Source organism: Amphibalanus amphitrite, unplaced genomic scaffold (assembly GCF_019059575.1).
Source record: "Amphibalanus amphitrite isolate SeventyFive unplaced genomic scaffold, NRLGWU_Aamphi_draft 000198F_arrow, whole genome shotgun sequence".
NCBI lineage: Eukaryota > Metazoa > Arthropoda > Thecostraca > Balanomorpha > Balanidae > Amphibalanus > Amphibalanus amphitrite.
Window position 1 is genome coordinate 335,776 of NW_024881693.1, and position 21,535 is coordinate 357,310.

The 21,535-nt window shown below is 51.2% G+C and overlaps 1 protein-coding gene across 2 annotated transcripts; it reads left to right on the forward strand.

Annotated features, from left to right (window-relative positions):
- The first annotated feature begins 435 nt into the window (after window positions 1-435).
- On the forward strand, window positions 436-21,072 carry LOC122384771 (transcription initiation factor TFIID subunit 1-like). 2 transcript variants are annotated; one of them, XM_043372489.1, is made up of 31 exons: window positions 438-651; window positions 2,301-2,549; window positions 2,857-2,997; window positions 5,228-5,451; window positions 5,785-5,970; window positions 6,366-6,575; window positions 7,571-7,648; window positions 8,516-8,659; window positions 9,112-9,260; window positions 9,563-9,774; window positions 10,090-10,325; window positions 11,070-11,228; window positions 11,618-11,752; window positions 12,014-12,237; window positions 12,537-12,657; window positions 12,866-13,007; window positions 13,291-13,393; window positions 13,649-13,757; window positions 14,030-14,549; window positions 14,884-15,072; window positions 15,351-15,490; window positions 15,899-16,084; window positions 16,418-16,606; window positions 16,854-17,090; window positions 17,385-17,660; window positions 18,006-18,168; window positions 18,367-18,509; window positions 18,845-19,031; window positions 19,406-19,534; window positions 19,983-20,116; window positions 20,442-21,072. In XM_043372489.1, the coding sequence occupies exons 2-31, from the start codon at window positions 2,327-2,329 to the stop codon at window positions 20,535-20,537; spliced, it is 5,385 nt and encodes a 1,794-aa protein (XP_043228424.1). In that variant the 5' UTR covers window positions 438-651; window positions 2,301-2,326; the 3' UTR covers window positions 20,538-21,072. The 2 variants fall into 2 exon arrangements, with proteins under 2 accessions (XP_043228426.1, XP_043228424.1); XM_043372491.1 differs by lacking the exon at window positions 7,571-7,648 and having other exon boundaries at window positions 436-651.
- The last annotated feature ends 463 nt before the right edge of the window (window positions 21,073-21,535 follow it).

Consider the following 21,535-nt stretch of genomic DNA (forward strand, 5'->3'; position numbering starts at 1 on the left):
GGACTTTCAACCAGTTTTTATCCTCAGTTGACTTGAAAAGCAAAAGATGACCTTTCAAATGACGTTTTATGCATCAAAAATAATATTTTTTCGGAAACTTGGTCAACTATCAATGCTTCTATGTGAATGACGTCATTGGCTTTCGTTCCAATTACCGGAACCAAAAAGTATAAACATTTTTGACGCAGGTGCGCAGTATTTGTCTTAGGTTTTCTGATATTGCTACCATATTTTATCAATTTAGAAAATCCTTTCTCTATTTAAGTTCATTTTTGTTTAAATCTCCCTAATTTTGAATATGTCGTAATGAATGTAATTTTTAGATGCAATACTGGATGCAGAAATATTTCAAAACAAATTTTTATTTCAAAAATAGTATTTGGGATTTCTGATTGAATTTCGGTAAAGTAGAGTTTTTCTCCACTGCTCCATACTGCGTTTACGAAAACGGCAAATCCAGCGCAGAGTCGCTGTGAGATTTTGCTGGATTTTGCTGTGAAAATTATGTAAAAATTGGTATATACACTGCCATGGTTGTACTGTCATGTTGGTACATTTCGATCATTTCGATAGTATAGGCTGCAACACAATGTAGGGATGAATTTATTTGAGTTTATTGCCCAAGTTTGTTGAAGCTATCAGCCAATTTTGGTAAGTTTTCCCCTGTTTTCTGTGAGCAGTTGTGACTTTTTTTACTAGCCTTTCCACAGTGCATGGCACTTTCAACATGCTTTACATTTCTTCATCTTATTGACTAACATGACTAACAGGTCCAGACTTCAGGCTTACTGAGGCTGACTCAGAGTCTCGGCTCATTAAAATGTTTCGGGCCCATCAGCCTGAGCCTATGATCGGCTGCTGATGTGGCCTACATAAACAAATTGGTAAAATGCTAGGTGTAAGAATGGTGGATGGTGAAAACAGGGTGCCTGGGGTGTTTTGATCAAGATTCTTGAGTTGGGGGCTTGGGTCTTGTGGCTACGCTCCCTAACCCAACAACAACAACATCAAAGATTCTTAAACTTTTCTTTTGCAGATCATGTGACCAAAATTTTGACTAGTGATTTTGAAGGCATAGGGAGTCGGAGAAGATATCAGGCTGCAAGTAACTGCCCTACAAAAAAAGCAATCCAATCACCCAAGCGGTTCCTGAGATGTAGGTCTCTCAAAAGTATTACTTCAGCAGAACAACTTTAATGCCATTGAGTTTTCACTTGGCACTGGCCACTGCCACCACAATATTCTCCTACGTGACCTAAGAGTTGTCAATTATGGAGCAAAAGGGATGGGCTATCCAACAGAAAAGATCACAGGTTAATCAGCCCCGTGTTTGGAGATGGAATCTTCTCAAAACTCAAACGTGTTACGCGCTGAGCTGGGCCGTACTACTGAGATTTTCTGTTATATTGAGAAGACTTAGCTTGGCTGGCTAGTCGTTAGTAACCATGTGACTCTCAAGGACGCTTAGATTGCCATTTTTAAGGCTGAAACAGACTCTTTCTACGTTAAGGAAATCGCACGCGAGAGCCTATTCAAATATATTATAATTCTTCTCGCATCAATCGCTTGCGGGAGGTGCGTGCGATTGATGCGAGCGTGCTTCCATGTATTTGAATAGGCTCTCGCATGCGATTTCCTGACTGCGGAAACAGTCTGTTTCAGGCATTAGTCTTTTTCAACCTGCATGTATTCTATAGTTTTATTATAGGCAGTATTGGGAGCTTTTGGATTTGTGTGTGCAAGGTCACATGGTAGTTGGTACAGGAGAATTATATTTTTAAAACACTTATATAAACCAATATTTGACAGGTAGATATTTGTTGTAAAGGCCGTAGGTAGGTAAGCACTTGGCAACTTAACATACAATTTTTACAGGCGGAGTGGTGCGGGCCGCAGTACAATAGCGTACCGCAGGCGACGCTGATGCAGAACCTTCTGGTCGAGTTACTAACCAGTTTCCCTTTCGCGCCGCTGGCACCCGAGCCATGGGTGTTATTGGCGGCCAGCAGGGCGCGGCAGGCCCCAGAGCGCCCGCTCGCCTCACTAGCGGCTAGTGCGCTTTAATGAGCCGGACTCAGACTGTAAAACGTGGCAGTGTCAATCAAACAGTGTGCACTGTGGAGTGCGCACTGTTTCACCCAGTTCATTAAACAGGATAGGTGGCAACTGGCAAGAGTATGCCACACTGCCGAGTGGCCTAGACCCAGGGGCCAGGAAGGTAGATGGTTAGAGAAAAAGATGGTTTTTCCGGCGCTTTTAGCCTAACATTGTAATATCCTATCACCACCATGCTGCTGCAGCAAGAGGAGGACCGCCAGTCGCCACCATGTCGGACAGCGACTCGGACAGCGGAGGAGAGGCCGGCGGTGGGGGCGGCATGGACCTGACGGCCGTGCTGTTCGGCAACATAGACAGCTCTGGCCAGCTGGAGACTGACGTGCTGGACGCAGAGGCGCGAGCCCAGCTGCGCGGACTCAGCAAACTCGGTCTGGGCCAGCTGCTGCGAGATGTGGTCGGAGACGAAGCCTCCACCGGCAACACTGGAAAAGGTGAGAAATGTGTTCATTGTTGCTATCTTCCTGTTGCTACCTTTCATTGTTGCTGCCTACCATAGCTTCTGCTGTTTCTGTCTATTGATTTAGAAAAGAAATGAGAAACTATTTGCAAATTCAAATGAAGCATCCATTCAGCTGCATCATTGTTACTAGAAGTGTAAGCAAGAAACAAGCAGTGCCCAGTATGATTTAATTGTCTGCATCTCAGCGATCACAATCAACTTCTAATTTACCCCGGAGTTATGTACCCCCTACCTTCTTCGTCCAGTGACCAGCCATCACTCCCCCTCTGCTGCCTCAGGAGCTGCCGAGTCCGGTGACGCCCAGGAGGAGGATGACGCCCCGGCGCCGGTGCCGTCGGCCACGGCAGTCGACTACTGGGACATCTCCGAGATGGCGGAGGAGGACCTCCGCTGGAACACCGAACCCGGCGGCGACGACGGTGGGTGCAACGGGGACGGGGTGGGGGTACACCCGGGGGACCTCCGGTGGAACACCGAACCCGGCGGCGACGACGGTGGGTGCACCTGGGGACACCCGGTGGAACATGGAACCCGGCGGGGACGACGGTGGGTGCAAGGGGGGAGCGGGGTGCATTGAGACCTAATCTTAACCCACGCTGGATGGGTCGCCAGAACGTTGGTAGTCAAGATGGTTATTTCAAAAGGCGCATGAAGAGAATACTGCAGGGTGTGAAGTGTTTCCTCTATGCCATCCCGCTAGAAGAGTAACTAAAATAGGTCGGTATCGATGGTTCTTTCCGTCATAACATCACGTAATATCGTGAGTGAAAGGCTGGACAGCACCGCAAATGTTTCCGCTGATCCGAGCCGATGTGAATGGTTGTGGTCATTTTTATGACGTTGACCTTCAGTAGCGACAAAATATGCATAGCTCGTCACATTAGCGGCTTCATTTTCCAATAAACTCTCCGGTGTTGGAAAGTGTCGCTCCGACCGTCAATGTTGCGGTAGCGTTGCATGTTTTAGCCTGGAACAGTAATTATCGTGGCCGACCTTTTTTGAGCCTTCAGAGTTTGAGTGAGACAATTTGTTTATTTCCGATCTTGAGCCTTCTTCCTTTTTCCATTTTTCTTCTTTAGGGGCCACCTTTGTAATTAGAAATGGAATTTGTGTTGTAGTCACTGAAATTATGCGATATGCGTATCATTATTTCCTCTAGAAAAATGATAATTCACATGGAAAAGATCATACCATGCGCTAAATAATTTGCGCTGCCAACATCCAACTCTATCGGCTGTTTTTCTATTTCGAGCTATGTGCTGAAAATCCAAGGATGGGCGACAGGCAGGTCCATATTAAGATATCTATCAAATTACTACTCTGTGTAAAACCTCGACCGCTGGGTTTTGCCATCCCCTAGGATTGTCCGACAGCGCAGGGTCTCTGAGGCTGGTCTGACCCACGCCGCTGTGTTTGTACATATAGTAAGTGTGTTTGTTGGTTGTTTGCGGACCCTGGCTTTAGTGTTTTTGTTTAATGAAGGCGGTGATGTCTCAGCCCTAATCAATCACAATCAACACTCGACTGTCCATTACTAGAGCGTGAAGAATCATTTTAACGTTTTAATTGATCATCTCCCACCCCCTCTGCTGAAAAGCCCACAACCCCTCCCCTCCCCCTCCCCACACACGCAATGGATGAATGGTCACAGGGGTACACAAGGTCACTGCACCTGTCTCCAGTCAACAGGTGCGACTGGCTATCACTGAGCGCACACACACGCAGTCCTCTCGGTTATCTCAGATCCGCTGATAATGGTCGAGTCGATCGATGGGCCATTGGTGTTTACCGTCGGCACAGGACTGTGATCTCCCGGCCGGGAAACCCACGAGACGTTTGTCGGGTCTCGGGCGGGGGGGGGGGGGGAGAGAGAGAAGGAGCGAAGATGATGAAACAGTAGATGACGAGATTTGAGCTAGCTACTGCGGAAAACAACACTTTGATTATTTTTTTAATTTTCCGACCTCTTCTTTTTATTGCGGTGGTTGTCTTTGGCGAAATTTAGCCATCGGATTGAAGATGTGAAAATATCGTCCACTTTACTACCTGTATAATTAGCAGTCACTAAATTTATAATTGCAACTCGAGGCATGCCTTTCAGACAAAATAGCTTCCGGTGTCGTCGGTTTTCCTTCGACATCGCCCGGTCAGTTGGGGTCGTTGACCTCGGTTGCGATGACCTTGACCCCGGCCGTGACCTTTGCTGCCGGTGGGCCGCGGTCGCTGACCGGTAGACGGGGTCAGTCGAGTTTGTGGCCGGTGGGTGGGGCGGAGCAGTGTCTCGCACGCTTGTTTGAATCGTTCCCTAGGTGGGTTTGCTGCAAGTGGCTGGAAATGGTTGACTTTGGGGGTACCCATCAATCGTTCATCCATTCACTCAGTCATTTCAGTCATTTCTTTGAAATTTATTTTCGGGACGCATCGGCGCCATTGGTTGGCTGTGGTCGTATTGTAATCGTCAGTGCAATCTTTATGCGATCAGTTCGCTGTGTATATTCGTTCTATTGGCTTTGTTGATGGCTGGCTTAGATCACGAGGTCGATATATTCGCGTTCAGTCGCGCTGTGCCACGAAACATGGCTACGTGTTTTAACCTATCACGGCGCACGCTACCATGCTAGATGTGAAACTATCTTCTCTCCTCTGCAGACTACGACGCCGATGATGATGACGGTGACGAGGCGCGGGACGCCCGCCTGATGCCGCCCCCGCCGGCTGTGGGCGGGGGCGGGGGCGGCTCAACCCCGGCGCCGCCCCCGCCGCCCGCGCCGCCGCGCAAGAAGCAGCTCAACACGCCTCTGGGCGCCATGTTACCGGAGAAGTACGCCAGTGTGGAGATCACCGACCTGTTCCCCGACTTCAGAGAGGATAAGGTGGGTGGCGACGGGGTCGGGTCGAGGAATGAAAGAGATGTCGAAGGGACGGTTGGCGATCGGGCTGGACCATTTGCGGGTGGCGGAGCTCTTAGGCTCATGTATCGTTTTATGCAGAGTTTCTTTTTCTTGTAACCAAACATCGAATGGTAGAAGTTTATTAATTGATTATTTTTTACCTGCATGATATCGTATCGTGCTTCTCGACAGTGCCAGAACTGTTTTCTGAGTTGATTTTACCGTCCGTATAGAATGCAACCTGTTGTGTCACCACCAGCCATTTTACGTCCCCGTCGCGTCTCCTCCCCTCTCTGACCTTCCCCTCCCGCTCAGGTGTTGCGGTTCTCGCGGCTGTTCGGGCCCAGTCGCCAGGCCAGCCTGCCTCTCCCCTGGCGGAACGCCCGCAAAAAGAAACGGAAGAAGCGCCGCGACGATGACGACTCGGACGTGAAGCCCAAGGAGCTGACGCTGAGCTTCGGCCCGCCGCTGCCGCCCGAGCAAGTGGAATCGGATGACGAGGTCAGAGACTGGATTGGGATGGGAGGGTGGTGGGGAGAGGCGCGGCCAAATATGCATTTGACGCCTATTGTTTTCATATATTTATGCCATTCCTGTGTGTTGGCTGTGAGAGTTTGATCTTTGATTCCTGGTGTGCCACTTTTTACGGTCTGCTTTTTGCGATGCATTACATAGTTTGAGCGAAAATGAGCAACAATGCGCACAAAAAAGTTCGTGAATGTTAGGTCGCTGGCAAAACGAGTGTACTTTCTGCTGGAATATAGGAGGGATTCGAACGTTTTTCAAAGATATAACTTATCCATGCTTACCCTTAATCGATCACCTATCAGGTTCTACATTGCCATGAAGTTCCATAAGACTCATCCGGCCCTTTCCCTTCTCCCTCTCTCCCACAGGAGAAACTCCTCCGCCCTGAAGAAGCCCCGGCTCAGGCGCGTCCTGCCACGGAAGAGAAGCCGGCCGGCAGCAGCTCCCCCAAGTCCACCGACTGGCGGTACGGGCCCTCGCAGCTGTGGTACGACATGCTGGACTGGCCGGCCAATGGCGAGACGTGCAACTACGGCTTCAAGGAGGGAGGCGACAAGAATGGCGAGAACAAGACGGAGGTGAGTGAGGGAGAGGAGAAGGAGTGATGGGTAGGTGTCCAGTGCCTGTGGATGTGCCGTCCTAGTTGAGAAATACTGCATGGGATGTCTCGTAATACCCGTCAGGGAATGGCGGGCGCGCTGCCGTCCTAGAAATTAACGTGCAGTGTGACACTGTCACTTTCTCACAGAGTGACAGGGTTCACTGGCGAGGGTCGATACCGTTGTCTCACTAGAGGTGCAACCCCTTTCAGCGTTTGTTAATGTTAGCTTCGGTAACGTGTTATTTCTAACTGCGTGGTAGCTTTACGGCAGATGTGCTTAATTGGTTTTGTCGGCTTGGATCAACACGATAACAGCGAACGGTAAACTTGAATAAATCACCGCCTCCAATAATTTCTTTTGGTAGACAAAACTAACGAGCATTCATGCCGTGTAGCCGCACACGACTTAGCTAGCTGACGTCAATTGTTGAGTCTGCAACCTGCGTTAACCCCCGCTGCTTTGTACGGGGTGCATCGTGTTTTTGACCTACCTGTGTAGCTAAACCGCCCGAGCCTCCCCGTCACGGGGGCACCCACCTCCGCGGGTGGGGATAGGGGGTGTCACGTTTGCATGTTTGTCGTAGGTATGTCGTGTCGTCGGGATGCCCGCCTGGCTTACGGCGTTCGGCTGACGTATACCGCCGCCACCGCATCCGCCAGGAGTGGAAACGATTAAACGGGCAACGCATGTGAAATTTAAATCAACAATCTTGAAAACAAGCCTCGGTCCACTATATTGTAACATGATTTGAAACGTAACCATTTAATTGAGAAGCTTTATTTGGCCGGTCAAATGCGCCATGAATGCCCATGTTTTATCGTTTCTCACCTGATATCCGTCTGGCTACCCGAAGCACCCGGCTCGAACCGGTATCTACCAGATCGATGCCGTTCGAGCCGGTGTGCTCCGCCGCGAGCTCGTGCCGTGCTGCCTGCCGCTACCGCTGCGCGCCGCGCCGGTCTCTGTTGCAGAGGGAGGAGGACGAGGCAGAGTCGGAGGGGGAGGACGAGGCCGACGGGGACCGGCCGGCCGGATCGCTGCGCTCCACCGTCAGTTCTCAGAGGGCTCGGGGCCGCAGCTCGGGGCTCCAGTCTGGGCTCTGCTGCAACTGCTGAATGATCAGCGGCACATGCAATCTGTCGTTTCCTATCAGCTTCAGTGCACTTTATTGGCGCGTTTTTTATTATTTTTTTTTTTTTTGTTCACATCGATACTTTTCACCAATTCACACCGTTAACGCGCTTAGTCATTGGAGGTATTATTTCTTCTTTCATAATGATAAATTGCTTCCAGTAATCATTAATGGCTATACCATGGCTATACTTTCGTCCTTCAACTCGTTGCTATGGGACTATAGAATTGGTTTTTAATCACTTGCTAATAGATGGCATCTTTCTGCTTTGGAAACATTGATCGTAATTGATTTCATTTAACTCGCGATTCATATCTCGCTGTTTGTCGCGCTGTTTCCTCAGCGGCCCCCTGGTATCGCCATCCTGACAGTTTCCCGGTGTTAATCGACCCATCTTACCTGGGGGTAGTTTAGGTTCTTCTGTCGGGTTTTTCACGGTCAATAATGAGCCAATAGAGATTGTAAAAACAGAGGGTCGCTCATTTTCGCGTAATTGATTGCTGAGGGTTGTTTCTGGACGGGACCTAATGAGATCTTCTTGTCATCAGCTTATTGTGCGTTAAAGATTTTCTGCGATATTTAATTTATGAAAACAAACGTAATTGTAATATTGCATCAGCCGCCCAATATCTGATTCATAGCTCATCCAAGACACCTGGAGGCCCGACAACACTGATGCGTATCTCTCCCTCCCCTCCCCCGTCACTCTACCTGAGCGTGTGACTGGAGCCCCTCCCCATCTAACACCTCCCCTCCCCTCCCCTCCTCTCCTCCCCACGCATAGGTGAAGAAGGAGACCTCCTCGGACGGCGAGCAGGGTCCCGAGGGTGACGGCGCCGTCCAGTTCGAGGACGACGCCTACCTGATGGTCACTCAGCTCAACTGGGAGGATGACGTCATCTGGAACGGTGACGAAATCAAACACAAGGTGCGGGGTGCTGTACTTAAATGGGCGACGTCATTAGTGGGGGGTTGTTATTTGTAGACTTGTTGTAAGAGTGCGCGAATATTTTTTACTATCTTACTAGCCCTTAATCATAAAACGAATGACTCGTACAGGATGTTAATGAATCCAGTAACTGGTTATGCGTTATGGTTTGTGATCATGCGCAAATAGTACCTAGAAGTCATTTTTTTTCACTACAGACGATTTAGTGAGCCAATTTAACTGTGACTGTGTTTTTAGGCTGCCCACGCCGTTGATCGTGTTTTTCAGTATTAAATTTATTTCTGCACTACCTATATGTCCGTCTTATCCAAGTCTGGAAGTTTTGCTATCCAACAGACGTAAGAACGGTCCCCGTCATTCCCAAGCTTCTAAGCTTACAATCCGTCCACCTGTCATCTCACGCCCCCTCCGTGTCCCCCCCCCCCCCGCAGGTGATGCAGAAGCTCAACAGTAAGACGAACGCGGCCGGCTGGCTACCGTCGGGATATAACCGGACGGCCGGGCAGCTGAGCCACACGGGCAAACCGCCGGCCACGCCCGGGTTCGCCGCCCCCGCCGGACTCAAAGTCCGACAGCCCACGTGCGTTGGGGCGATGCTGTAGTGGAGAGAGGTCGAGCCGAGAAGGGATGGTATACTGTCGGGCCTGACTTGTGTGTGTGTGAGGTGGTGAGGGGATTGAATTTGGGTAGAGCTCCGAGCTGCGTGTTCGTAAGTAGCTAGATGTATCACTAATGCTGGAAATGAGCTTCCAAAGAAAATTAATGTGATGTTTCTGGTTTCGGTCTATATTTCTATAAAACAACGTCGTCTTAAAGCATATTCATGACATAAACATGCTCTGCTCTGAATTGAACTGCCCCTCCCCTCTTCCTTCCTCTTAGCTCTGGTGACGGCGGCAAGAGTGGCTGGTTCTCCATCTTCCCCGTGGAGAACGAGGAGCTGGTGTACGGCCGATGGGAGGACGACATCATCTACGACGCCCAGGACATGGGCCGTATGCCCGAGCCGCGCATACTCACCCTGGACCCCAACGACGAGAACATCATACTGGGCATACCCGAGGACGTGGATCCGACTGTGGGCAAGGGAGAACGTGAGTGAACGGATGGGGATGGGGCAGAATATGGGGGAGAAAGTAGCTAAAGGCGGCGAGGATTGAAAAGAGAATGGAGAGTGATTAGTAAGAGGAATAGGACGAGAGAAGCGAAAGGCAGGCACGCTGCGCTGGAGGCTGGACTTTGAGTGTAATTAGACACCCTTTACGAGGACACAAAATGATTTTGTGAATATCAATATGGATGACTTATTGCCATTGATTGGAACAGACTGTTTCCTAATTATTTATCTTCGTTATAATGAACGGTCTATCGCGAACACATATTAACAACTCCGTTGTTTCTTTCTTCAGCCGGCGAGCAGCGTAAGATCAAGATCCCTCACCCGCACGTGCGCAAGTCCAAGATCCTGTTAGGTAAGGCTGGTGTCATCACTCACATGGACGAGGAAAGTCCTCCGGCTACCCCGGAGCCCACTGATAAGGATCCGTTCAACATCTCCAACGACGAGTACTACCTGCCCAAGACGACAGAGAACTCGATCAAGATCGGCAGCGCCAGCGGCCTGCTGCAGCACTCCATCCCCGTGGTGAGTGGGGGCAGGGGAATGGTCGGTGGACTTGGTCTTGGGATCGAGGTTAAGTTTGGGTAGAATGGAGATGTTGTTGTTGTTGTTGGTGTTCCCCTCAGGGCCGGCTGGGGCCGGCCTGTAACCCCGTGAGGGGCTCCTTGTGGCGGAGGTAGCCGGCGGCCAAGGCCGCCACCAGCTCGCCGTCCTTCAGTTGCTCTGGTCGGATGTGGATGTTGCCCGTCAGTCGCAGGCGGGCGCCGGCCAGGCACGGGCACCTGAGCAACACATGCTCCGGAGTGTCGGCGCCCTCTCTGCACACGATGCAGCGGGCTGCGGGGCACGCCTTGAGGTTGCACTGCTGGCAGGTCGGGATGGGGCGCCGCCCGATACGGTGCAGATACTGCTCCGAGCGACCCCAGTGCCCGGAGATCTGGAGAATGGAGATCGGGGATAGTGTTTGGATGACTGAAGCCAAGCTGCGTAAATAAGAGAATAGAGCAAAAAAGTAGTTCGTGAATAGTCTCAATTGAATTGAAGTGAAGTCCAGTGCAGTGTAAGCTGGTCCGCCTCCTGTCTCGTTCTTGTTTCCTGATAAGAGTCACAACAGGTAGATATTACCAGGACGTTTCGCCCCCAGACATTATGGAAATCGATTTCTGACCTGCTGCCTGCACCCGTCAAGCGTCACTGTTGTGTCACTTCATCGTCACCCCCACTGCTCCCCGTGACCCGTCTGACCCCTACCCTCCCTCTATCCACCAGGTGGAGCTGCAGGCGCCGTTTATCCCCACCCACATGGGCCCCAACAAACTGCGTCAGTTCCACCGACCGCCGCTGAAAAAGTTCTCCAGCGGACCGCTGGCCAGCAAGGAGCCGGTACCCGTCCACCCGCTGCACAAAAACATCAAACGAAAGGCCAAGGTACGGACGATGGAGAGGTGGAGGGAGAAGAGACGAGATAATAAATGGGAGATTGATAGGGAAGACGCTCTGTGAGTGTCAGGCCATTAGACTGTCAGGCCATTTAGGCCATTAGGCAAAAGACAGAGATCAGCTATAGTTAAGCTGCAGGATGACCTTTCACACGTGCCTTGTCATGCTCGCCAAACTAGATTCATATTCATCAGGCGACCGTAACGCCTTTTCCGTTGATTTTGTGATGCTTGCATTTTACTTTTACAGCCATGTAACACGAATTTCACTTGCCTCGATCTGCCTATGTCGTCCTTTTCTTCCTTGATTTCTGGGCTGCCCCAGTGAACCCCTCGCTACCACCGTCGCCTTTTAACTGCCCCGCTCTATCTGTCCAGCAACGTGAGCACGAGCGTCTGATGTCGGGTGGCGGCGACGTGTTCTTTATGCGTTCTGCCGAGGATCTGACGGGTCGAGACGGCGACATGGTGCTCGTCGAGTACTGCGAGGAGCATCCCGCCATGCTCTCTCAGGTACGACCATTGATGTTGGCGCTGGCAGTGTTGTGTTAGATAAGATTACGAGCGGAAACTGGGCGTTGGTCTGGTCTGGCTGACTAGACCAGACCAGTTGAGCTGTGCGCTTTCCCTTCTCAGTGACAGTGTTATTTAGTGTAATTCAATTGTTGATTTTATTTGTATTTTGTCATAATTGTCCATGAATATAGGATTGTAGCATTGACCACTGCAGCTGGTTTGTCTCCAATTCATGCTCATATTCCTGCTTGCCGTCAGGTGGGCATGTGCACCAAGGTGAAGAACTACTACAAACGGAAGGCGGGCAAGGACCCGGGCCCTCCGGAGCTGCGGTACGGGGAGACGGCCCTGGCGCACACCTCTCCGTTCCTCGGGGTGATGGCACCGGGTAAATGTGTTCAGACGGTGGAGAACAACATGTACCGCTCGCCCATCTACCCGCACAACCCGCCCGAGACCGACTTCATCGTCATCAGAACCCGGTGAGCCGGGAGTGGGTGGTGTTCGGCTGGTCGAAAATGTTGGAAGGGGAGGTCGGAAGGTGGGAGGGTTGTTGCTGTTCCGATGTGTTGGTACTTGATTGTTTAAGGGGAAATAAAGGTTGATATGCAAACCGTCAGTTTTCAATTATTGGATCCATACATTTTATGTAGAATTTCTAATGCCATGTCTATATTCTACAGCTGCCATCTTGGGTACCAATATTTCCTGCGAGTTCCAATCATCAGATTTTGTATACGCTCATGCAAACCGTGACGTTTCCCCCACCCTCGTCCCACAGTCAGGGCTACTCGATCCGCGAGGCGGACGCCATGTTCACTGCAGGCCAGCAGTGTCCGCTGTATGAGGTGCCCGGACCCAACTCCAAGCGGGCCAACAACTTCACCAGGGACTTCCTGCAGGTAAGACGACTAGTTCCCTACGAAAAGACGCTGTTTTTCTGTATGACAGCAATCCACCTTAATCAGCTCCTTTTTCGTGAAACAACATCAACAGGAATGATTCCATCTTTGTACTGTCGTTGTTCGCGGTATCCTCTACTTGTTTGCTTCTTCACTATGCCATTTAGATCACGTTAAGGCCCTGCTCACATATCGTGCGTTTCCACAGGTATTTATCTACCGTCTGTTCTGGAAGTCCAACGACAACCCGCGCCGTATCAAGATGGAGGTGATCAAGAAGGCGTTCCCCCACCACTCCGAGTCCTCGATCCGCAAACGGCTCAAACCGTGCGCCGACTTCAAACGAACTGGTCAGTCGGGCCATCAGCTACTGTCCTACAGTATCAGCTCTGTGCATTGTGAGGCGAAGAGTAGTCGTGTGTTAGAGTGGGAAGGGACTGGATTTTTTCAGGTGGTTGGATAAGCATTGAGGATGTGGTAGGCTAACACGCTGATGCCTGGTGATGGTGCGGTGGCCCGTCTCATAGAACAGTTTGTGTGTTTGATGATATTTGAAGTGCATTGGCTGGTGTTTGGATGGTTGGATATGCTGCGTATAATGAACACTGACGCCTGTTTGAACTCCGTCTGCAGGAATGGACAGCAACTGGTGGGTGATAAAGCCCGAGTTTCGGCTTCCGACGGAAGAGGAGATCCGGGCCATGGTATCGCCGGAGCAGTGCTGTGGGCATTTCAGGTGGGCCACCTCCGTCACAGCTTTGTATATCGATCAGTTTCTGTTTATGTTTCAGCTTTATTTCTTTTCTCTTGTTTATAAGAATTTCAATCTAATTACGATATTCTCCCTTGATTCATGACTTCTAACAAAGTGGCTAGCCATAACCGATCAGTCACAATCCTCCTTACTGTCCCGACTGACCCTTCCTGACCTCAGCTGACTACAATGACCCCCGCCAGCCTCCACTGACCCTACCCTGCGCCGTGTTTCCAGTATGATTGCGGCCGAGCAGCGTCTCAGGGACGCCGGCTACGGTGAGAAGTTCCTGCTCACTCAGGGCGACGACGACGACTCGGACCTCAAGATCGACGACGAAATCAAGGTAGGGAGAGAGACAGTTTACTTCGAGGAGGAAAAGAGTGGGAAAGGCTTGGCGTACATTTACCAAAGCTGGTTTTCAAGATTCACCTGGGCGTAAATTTAGGCTGACGGGTAATTACTATTGGCTGGTGCCTTGTTCTATTTGAGAGGCTAAAATTGCAAATAACTAAAAGGTTTTTGTCTGGCCTCACACGAAGACCACGCTGCTGTAACTCTCTGACCGCACGTTTCTTGATGTGGATCCCTGACTGATCCGTCGTCCGTCCCTCGCAGGTGGCGCCGTGGAACACGACGCGCGCCTACATCCAGGCCGCCAAGGGCAAGTGTCTGCTGGTGCTGGTCGGCACCGGCGACCCCACCGGCTGCGGCGAGGGCTTCAGCTACATCCGAGTACCCAACAAGCCCACCCAGAACAAGGAGGAGCAGGAGTCACAGCCGAAACGCATCGTCACCGGCACTGACGCCGATCTGCGCCGGTTATCGCTCGCTAACGCTAAAGCGCTACTGAAGAACTTCGGCGTGCCGGATGAAGAGATCAAGAAGCTGTCTCGCTGGGAGGTTATCGACGTAGTTCGAACGCTGTCCACGGAGAAAGCCAAGGCTGGTGAGGAGGGCATGGACCGGTTCTCTCGCGGTAACCGGTTCTCGATCGCCGAGCACCAGGAGCGGTACAAGGAGGAGTGTCAGCGGCTGTACGAGCTGCAGAACCGCGTGCTCGCCTCGGACGAGGTGCTCTCCACGGACGAGGGATCCTCCACGGAGGAGGAGAACGATGACGACATCGAGGAGCACGGTGAGTAGCGGACGATCCGACGATGGTAATGACACGCGTTTGGTGAGTCGATAATCCGGTGGCGAAGACAATGCGCAGTGGTCATGCGGGAGGGGTGCAATTGTGATTCGATGGGCCTTCTTTAACCGTTCTGGCGTGATTTCCAATGCTTGACGTCGAACGCAACGATGTTTGCTAACGTGGTGGTCTGCGATACTTGCCGTTGATTTAGCTTCACAAAGGATGGGCGTGGCTATTTATTATTTTTCTTTTGCTGAATCAAAAGCCAAGAATCACATCACTGTTACCATCTTTAACTTCACCTTCTCTCTCCATTCACGGTTATCCCCGCCAGGTCGCAACATCGAGAACATGTTATCCAACAAGAAGACGTCGACGCAGCTGAACATGGAGAAGGAGGAGCGGGAGCGACGCGAGCTGCATAAGATCATGATGGGCACCGCCGGACAGGAGGACGGCAAGGAGACGGGCAGGGAGGGCAAGAAGGACAAAAGAAAGAAGGGAGACGATGACAGCTCGACCGGTAAGAGACTGGAAAGGCTGGAGGCGTGAGATGGGCTAGGTTTCTGGCCTTAGGACACGTAAATGTTTATAGCAGTTTCCATGTGTTGTGGTTTTTGAGGCATTGGGGCATATCAGTGTTTTACGATAAATTGGTACAAGCTGTCTGTCGTCGTCTTTATAACAAAATACTTCTTGCCGCCTAAGATGTTAGAACGAAAAGCTTCAGAACGAAAAGATTAAGGCACACACCCATTGCTGCACCATTCCGCTCACTGACCTCGCCACTACCCGTCTCAGGTCGAGTGCTGAAAATCATCCGCACATTCTGTAACGCCGAGGGCGGCACGTACACCCGTATTGAGACCGTACGGAAACAGGCCGTCATCGACGCCTACCTGCGCATACGGACCACGAAGGACGACGCTTTCATCAAACAGGTACGGTTGGCGGCATCGGTAACGATGTATTATTTTGTGATACTGTTTTTGCGGATGAATGGGCAGATATAGTTGGGCTAATCCTGGCTGCATTTGTGACTTAGGTATAGGTACGATTTGATGGTTGAATAGCTATAGCTGTTTTTTTTTTCTCGATCTATAGACATCAGTCACTTGCGCTATATTATTCTTGGTCCGGCTTCCCAAAGGAAACAAACTTTCTACTTATTTCTGGGGCTAAATTTACATTTGGCCAATAGCGTGCCTTAAAAGTTTTCTTCCTTGCCTATGGCCGTTCATACGAATATGAAACTAGCTTAGCCTGTAACTGGTTTGTTTCAACATTCATCCCAATCATATTTCTGGAACTAACCTCCTGACGACGACTGTTGTGTTTGTGTGTCTCAGTTCGCGGGTCAGCTGGACGAGACTCAAAAGGAGGAGATGAAGCGAGAGAAGCGGCGCATTCAGGAGCAGCTGCGGCGCATCAAGCGCAACCAGGAGAAGGAGCGGCTTGGTCTCAGTCAGCAGCCGCGCACACGCAAACCCAAACTGAAACCCGACCTCAAACTCAAGTGTGGCGCCTGTGGCCAGGTGAGAGATGGAGAGTCATGAGGGACGTATGGGAGGCGCTGGCGAAATGTGTGCTCTGGAAGGGGTGTTTTGGTGGGTACGGGGGCTGGTGATGTTCGTCCCTACGAGCTCATCCTGCTAGTGTGAGGTGGATTTGTTCTATAAATTTGTGTAATGCCACTCCGGGGAACGTCACAGACCACTAGAACAGGCATTATCTGTTCGAGTTATATTTATTTTAATATCCATTGTGCTTCACAGGCCTCTTCAAGCTCATGCCATTTGAGTCACACTTATCTCCAGTCTGTTTTATGCCATCGTCTGACCCCTCCCCCGCCCTCCCTGTGTCACCAGGTGGGTCACATGCGGACCAACAAGGCGTGCCCGCTGTACCAGGGCTCCGGCGGACCGCAGCCCTCCAGCAATGTGTCGCTCACCGAACAGGACGACGAGGAGGACTCCGTTCGGCTGGATGTGCCCGATGATGAGGAGCTGATCAATGTCGATGGGACCAAGATCAAACTGTCCGGGAAGGTCATAAAGGTGAGAGATGTGTGCGGGAAAAGGAAGGGACAGTGAGGTGGTATTGCTTGGGGTGGGATGTTGATGAGGGTGTGATGAGATTAAGAAAGCTGATAAAAGAACGGTAAGGTGGTGTATATTGTGAACTGTCGCTGTACAAACAGTCACTGCAGCCATATGACAGTGTTACTGGATCCAGTCAGCCACCCAAATAGTCATCCCAGTTTTTACTGTCACATTCTCACTCGCCTTTCGCTCTACTCTCCAGCAAGCCGAGGAGCTGAACCGCAAGTCGATGATGCTGCGTACCCCGCGCGAGGGCGGCTCGGGCCGGCGGCGGCGGCGTGGCCAGGAGCACTGCGACTACCTCCACCACCGGCAGAAGACGACCAACCGGCGCCGGATCGACCCGCTCATCACCTTCAGCACCATCCTGGAGGGGATCCTGAACGAGATGCGGGACATGCCGGACGTCCAGCCGTTCCTCTTTCCGGTCAATGCCAAGGTGAGACGCGATGAGACGGGCGAGGGAGAGGAGAGGTGGTTAGACGGTGGGGTAGAAGGAAGAATTTGACGGCTCTGGGCCGGCTTACTAATCGATGCTCGTGAATTACACTCTAAGTTGCTCTATTTTCGTTTTTTTCATTTTCTTGCACATCGTTGGCGTTGAATGATGCACGTTTGTCAATTCGCCATGTTTTATTTTCCTGGTCATCCTGCAGTGGCGATTGACAGCACGTATTTTCAATCATTCGGAACTACTTTCTTCTAACCCCACTTCGTCCCCTCTCTCCAACAGACGGTGCCCGACTACTACAAGATCATCCAGCGTCCGATGGACCTGCAGACGATCCGCGACAACCTGCGCCAGAACAAGTACCAGAGCAGGGAGGAGTTCCTGGCTGATGTCAGTCAGATCGTCGAGAACTCCAAGCTCTACAACGGCGCCAAGTCGGTGCTGACCCTCACCTCGGAGAAGATGCGGAACCACCTGATCGACTGGTTTGCCGAGAAGGAGGATAAGCTTATGAAGCTGGAGAAGGCCATCAACCCGCTGCTGGATGATGATGACCAGGTGAACTAGCTGCAGAGCGTAACTCGGGATAGCCACCATGGAAAGGATGACCTATGGATTTTTCAGTGTTGGGACGTTTATTGTTCCGATGGTGGTTGTAAAAGAACGAACTTTTCTGTTCTATGACGTGTCGGTCTCGAGTATTGCGTCACACCTCATTAATATTTCGGCGATTTTTTTCGCGAATTTTTACGTCTAAAAAAGTATGCTTCATCGCACTGAGCTATGGCTGGGGTCGATATGATCTGTGCCATATCAGTGAAGCAAGACAACCCGCTGTGACGTGACCAGTATCGACCTGATCTAACCTGCCCCATTGACCCAATGTCACCTGTTTGACCACAGGTGGGTCTGACCTATATCCTGGAGCGGATCGTCAACGAGAAGGTGAAGACGATGCAGGAGTCGTGGCCGTTCCTGCGGCCCGTCAACCGCAAACTCGTCAAGGACTACTACGCTGTCATCAAGCACCCTGTGGACATCGAGCTCATCGAGAAAAAGGTCAAATGTAAGTGAACTGCTCATACCCCTGGCTATCCCAGCATTTCATGCGGGTAAGTGCTATGAAAGCTTGCTTTCTCGAACTCAAATCTGTCTGCTGTTGGCATTTTGCAACAGCAAAATGGAAAGATGAGGTCCCGTCGTCTCATCTATGAAGACGGCTGATCAGCGTTTTGCTTATATGTGTCGCCGACTCTGCCCACAGTGCACAAGTACCACTCGAGTCGGGAGTTTGTGGCCGACTTTGAGCTGCTGCTGGAGAACTGCATCACCTACAACGGCAAGGAGTCGTCGTTCACAGAAAAGGCCCAGGCGCTCGTCGATGCCGTCAAGTCGACCGTCGAAAAGGTAGGTGGATGACCATTGACCCAGCTGTCGGGCTGCGGCGCTACGGACTTTGGGTTGACAATTTCAATCCAGGATTGACATTGAAGATGCTCTTAGTTGACCTCCCATATCAGACAGAACATATTGTGGGTTGTAAAACTGTGTTTAAAAATCGCATCAGTATGCAGTGGATGAGTATAGAGATGACCGTCATGGCAGCCTACAGATTGTCATGGAAACCGAAATCGCTCGCCAGCTTGTATTCGGTGCTAATTTTGGCCGTACTTGGCCGTACATCTCTAACTAATTAATGAGAGAATACTGTCATATATCTGACCTCTTTCCCCCTCGTACAGTACGAGGACGACCTGCGCAGTCTGGAGGCCAACATCGCGGCGGCGCAGCAGCGCGCGCTGGATAACGCCGACGCCGACTCGCTGGGCACGGGCTCCATGCTGATGGACGACGAGTCGCACGTATCAGAGAGCGGTGCCGGTGACACGGGAGAGCCGCCGGCCAAACGCAGCCGCACTCTCGAGCAGGGTGAGTGCGGGGGGGGGGGGGGGTAGGGGGAGGAGGGCGCTTAGGATGATTGAAAAGGGGGAGAGATAGTGTCGAAGGGTTAAAATCAGGCATCAGCTAAAAGTGAATGTAGGGTTAAAAGTGGATGTAGGTATGTGTTGATTACCTTTGGTGGTGAATGTTGTGAAAAGCAAGCTGGCTTGGGTGTGTGGCTCGTTTTTTTAGGTTCGTGCTTCCTACGTATTTTATTTCGGGCATCATTGCTGTCGCCCGACACATGCCACCGAGACCTGTGCAGGTGGCGACCCTCTCGCTGTCGGAGCGTCTCGGCTTATCATCTCACCCTCTCAGCTCTCTCCCTTAATTTTGACGTCCGCCCCTCTGTTTCTCCGCAGACCTGGAGTACAGTGACGAGGAGGACCACCCGGGCGGCAGCCGGATGGACTCCCGGGACGACATGGACGCCTCCGACGCCGGCAACGACGAGCCCATGCTGCTGGAGCTGCCTCCCGAGCAGGAACACGGTGAGGAGAACTGCTGAAACGCTGGACAGGGTGATGGCGGGGAGAGTTGGTAGTCAGAAGGCAGGAGTAGGACAACTTGACTTACGTATTTTTTGGGCGGTAGGTATGTACGACATGACAATCGGACAGCAGCACCATAGAAGTTTAGTTGAATTGACGTTGGTGTGTTGGACTTGCATCAGTCGACATCTTTTGGCAAATTGCGGCGAGGATGGGACATTTGACCGTAATTTTATTTACCTTTGATTTTTACTCGTATCTAAAAAGTGTCCCTCGTGATCTTAGCGTCACGTGAACCCTTTCATGCGGCACAGCTGAAACATGGAAGGGCTCGTATCTACGCCGCGCGACCATGCCTTACGTTGGATCTGCATGCCGCCAATACATATGTATGTCCATGTCCGCTCCCTGCTGACGTTTGCCTCTCCCCCCCCCCCCCGCCCCGCAGACACTGAAGAGGACGTGGACCCCAGCTACGACCCGTCGGCGTTCCTGTACGGTTTATCGTCTGCGCGTCAGACCAGCCGTCCGCCGGCGCCGACAGACGGCGCTGCCAGCAGCCGCATCCACAGTGACCTGCAGGTGAGCCAAGGAGGGGACTCTGATGGTTGGTGTGGCATGAAAGCCGCGAGAACAATGTGTCGGTGTGGCCAGCGTTTCTCGAAAACTTTTAGTTTAGTTTACTTTATTGACATTACCAACGGGCAGACACCCAATGAAGTCATACGATAAAACATATGATTTTAGGACAGGTCGATGATTATATCCGAGAGAGAAAAAATCGTTCCCGTACTTCAATATCAGCTGCCACTGCGTGCAGAAGTCGTTAACCTCCGCAATAGCCATCATTGTCTTCCTTCCGTATTCACCATACTAAGCGCCGCTCCTATACCCGTCTCTCCGACAGGTCTCTGACAGTGACGGTGAGGAGGACGAGGGCCGGGGCGGCGCCGGGCCGTCCGAGCCCACTGATCCGGACGACGACGGCGCACTCTACTTCTGAGGAGCAGCACCGCCGACACGCGTACCGGTGGGCTGTGGAGGGGATGGGACGTTAGGGGAGGGGACGGTGGTAGATATTTGCACGCCTTACTGGGTGTGCGCTGTCCCTGCGTATAGTGTGTTTTTCACATGTGTGCCGCACTCGTGCTATGTATGATGCGTGTACGTACATTGCGTTGTGAATGGGTGTGCATGTGACTCATGTCATGCAAGTGTTGTACGGTCGCTCGACATGTTCGTTCATTGACTGAGGCATTACCGTCCGAATGATGCGATGGAGTGGGTTCACCAGGTCCTCTGGGGCTCCCATTCCACGGGGCGGTTCGTCTCACATCATCGTGTGTGTCCTGGTATGTTCAAACGCTGGACCTGTGAGCGGTCCCTCACTCGGCCCGTCAATTCACGACATTGTCAGGGGTGTGTTGATGGTCGTCAGGTCGTGCTACCTGTTGCAGCGTACGTTATCGAAGGATGACGCGTTTTGTACAAACATCATGAATAAGCCAACTCGCCAAATTAATAAATGATGTTACGGTGGACATTATATTTTCCTGGAACATACAAAAATGATTTAACATCATGGGAGTTGCTCTTCCCTTAGCAAGCTCATGAGTCGGTATTCAATGTCAGATTGCACGTCGACGTACTACGTGCCATTCGTGCCACTTCAGCCACCCGAACTTAAAAACGCATCCACTGAATTGAACTGAGCTAACATTGTGAACTGTTTCTTGCAAACTTGTTGATACCGTTGACCGTTCACATTTCCTGGTGTTAGCTAATGAAGTCAAGCGTTGTGTTACAAAATTAGACCGAGTTCGTGCGTGAAGAAAAATAATTACAGCAATGAAGTTAGAATAAACTTCATTTCAAAATATTCACCCGGTGCAAAAAGGAATGACCTCAGACACTGTCGTACCCATTTTCACACTGTGACTGTGTGGAATCCACTGTGGACTGTAGAATCGCTGTGGAAGCTTGGCGGGTCCGATATTACTC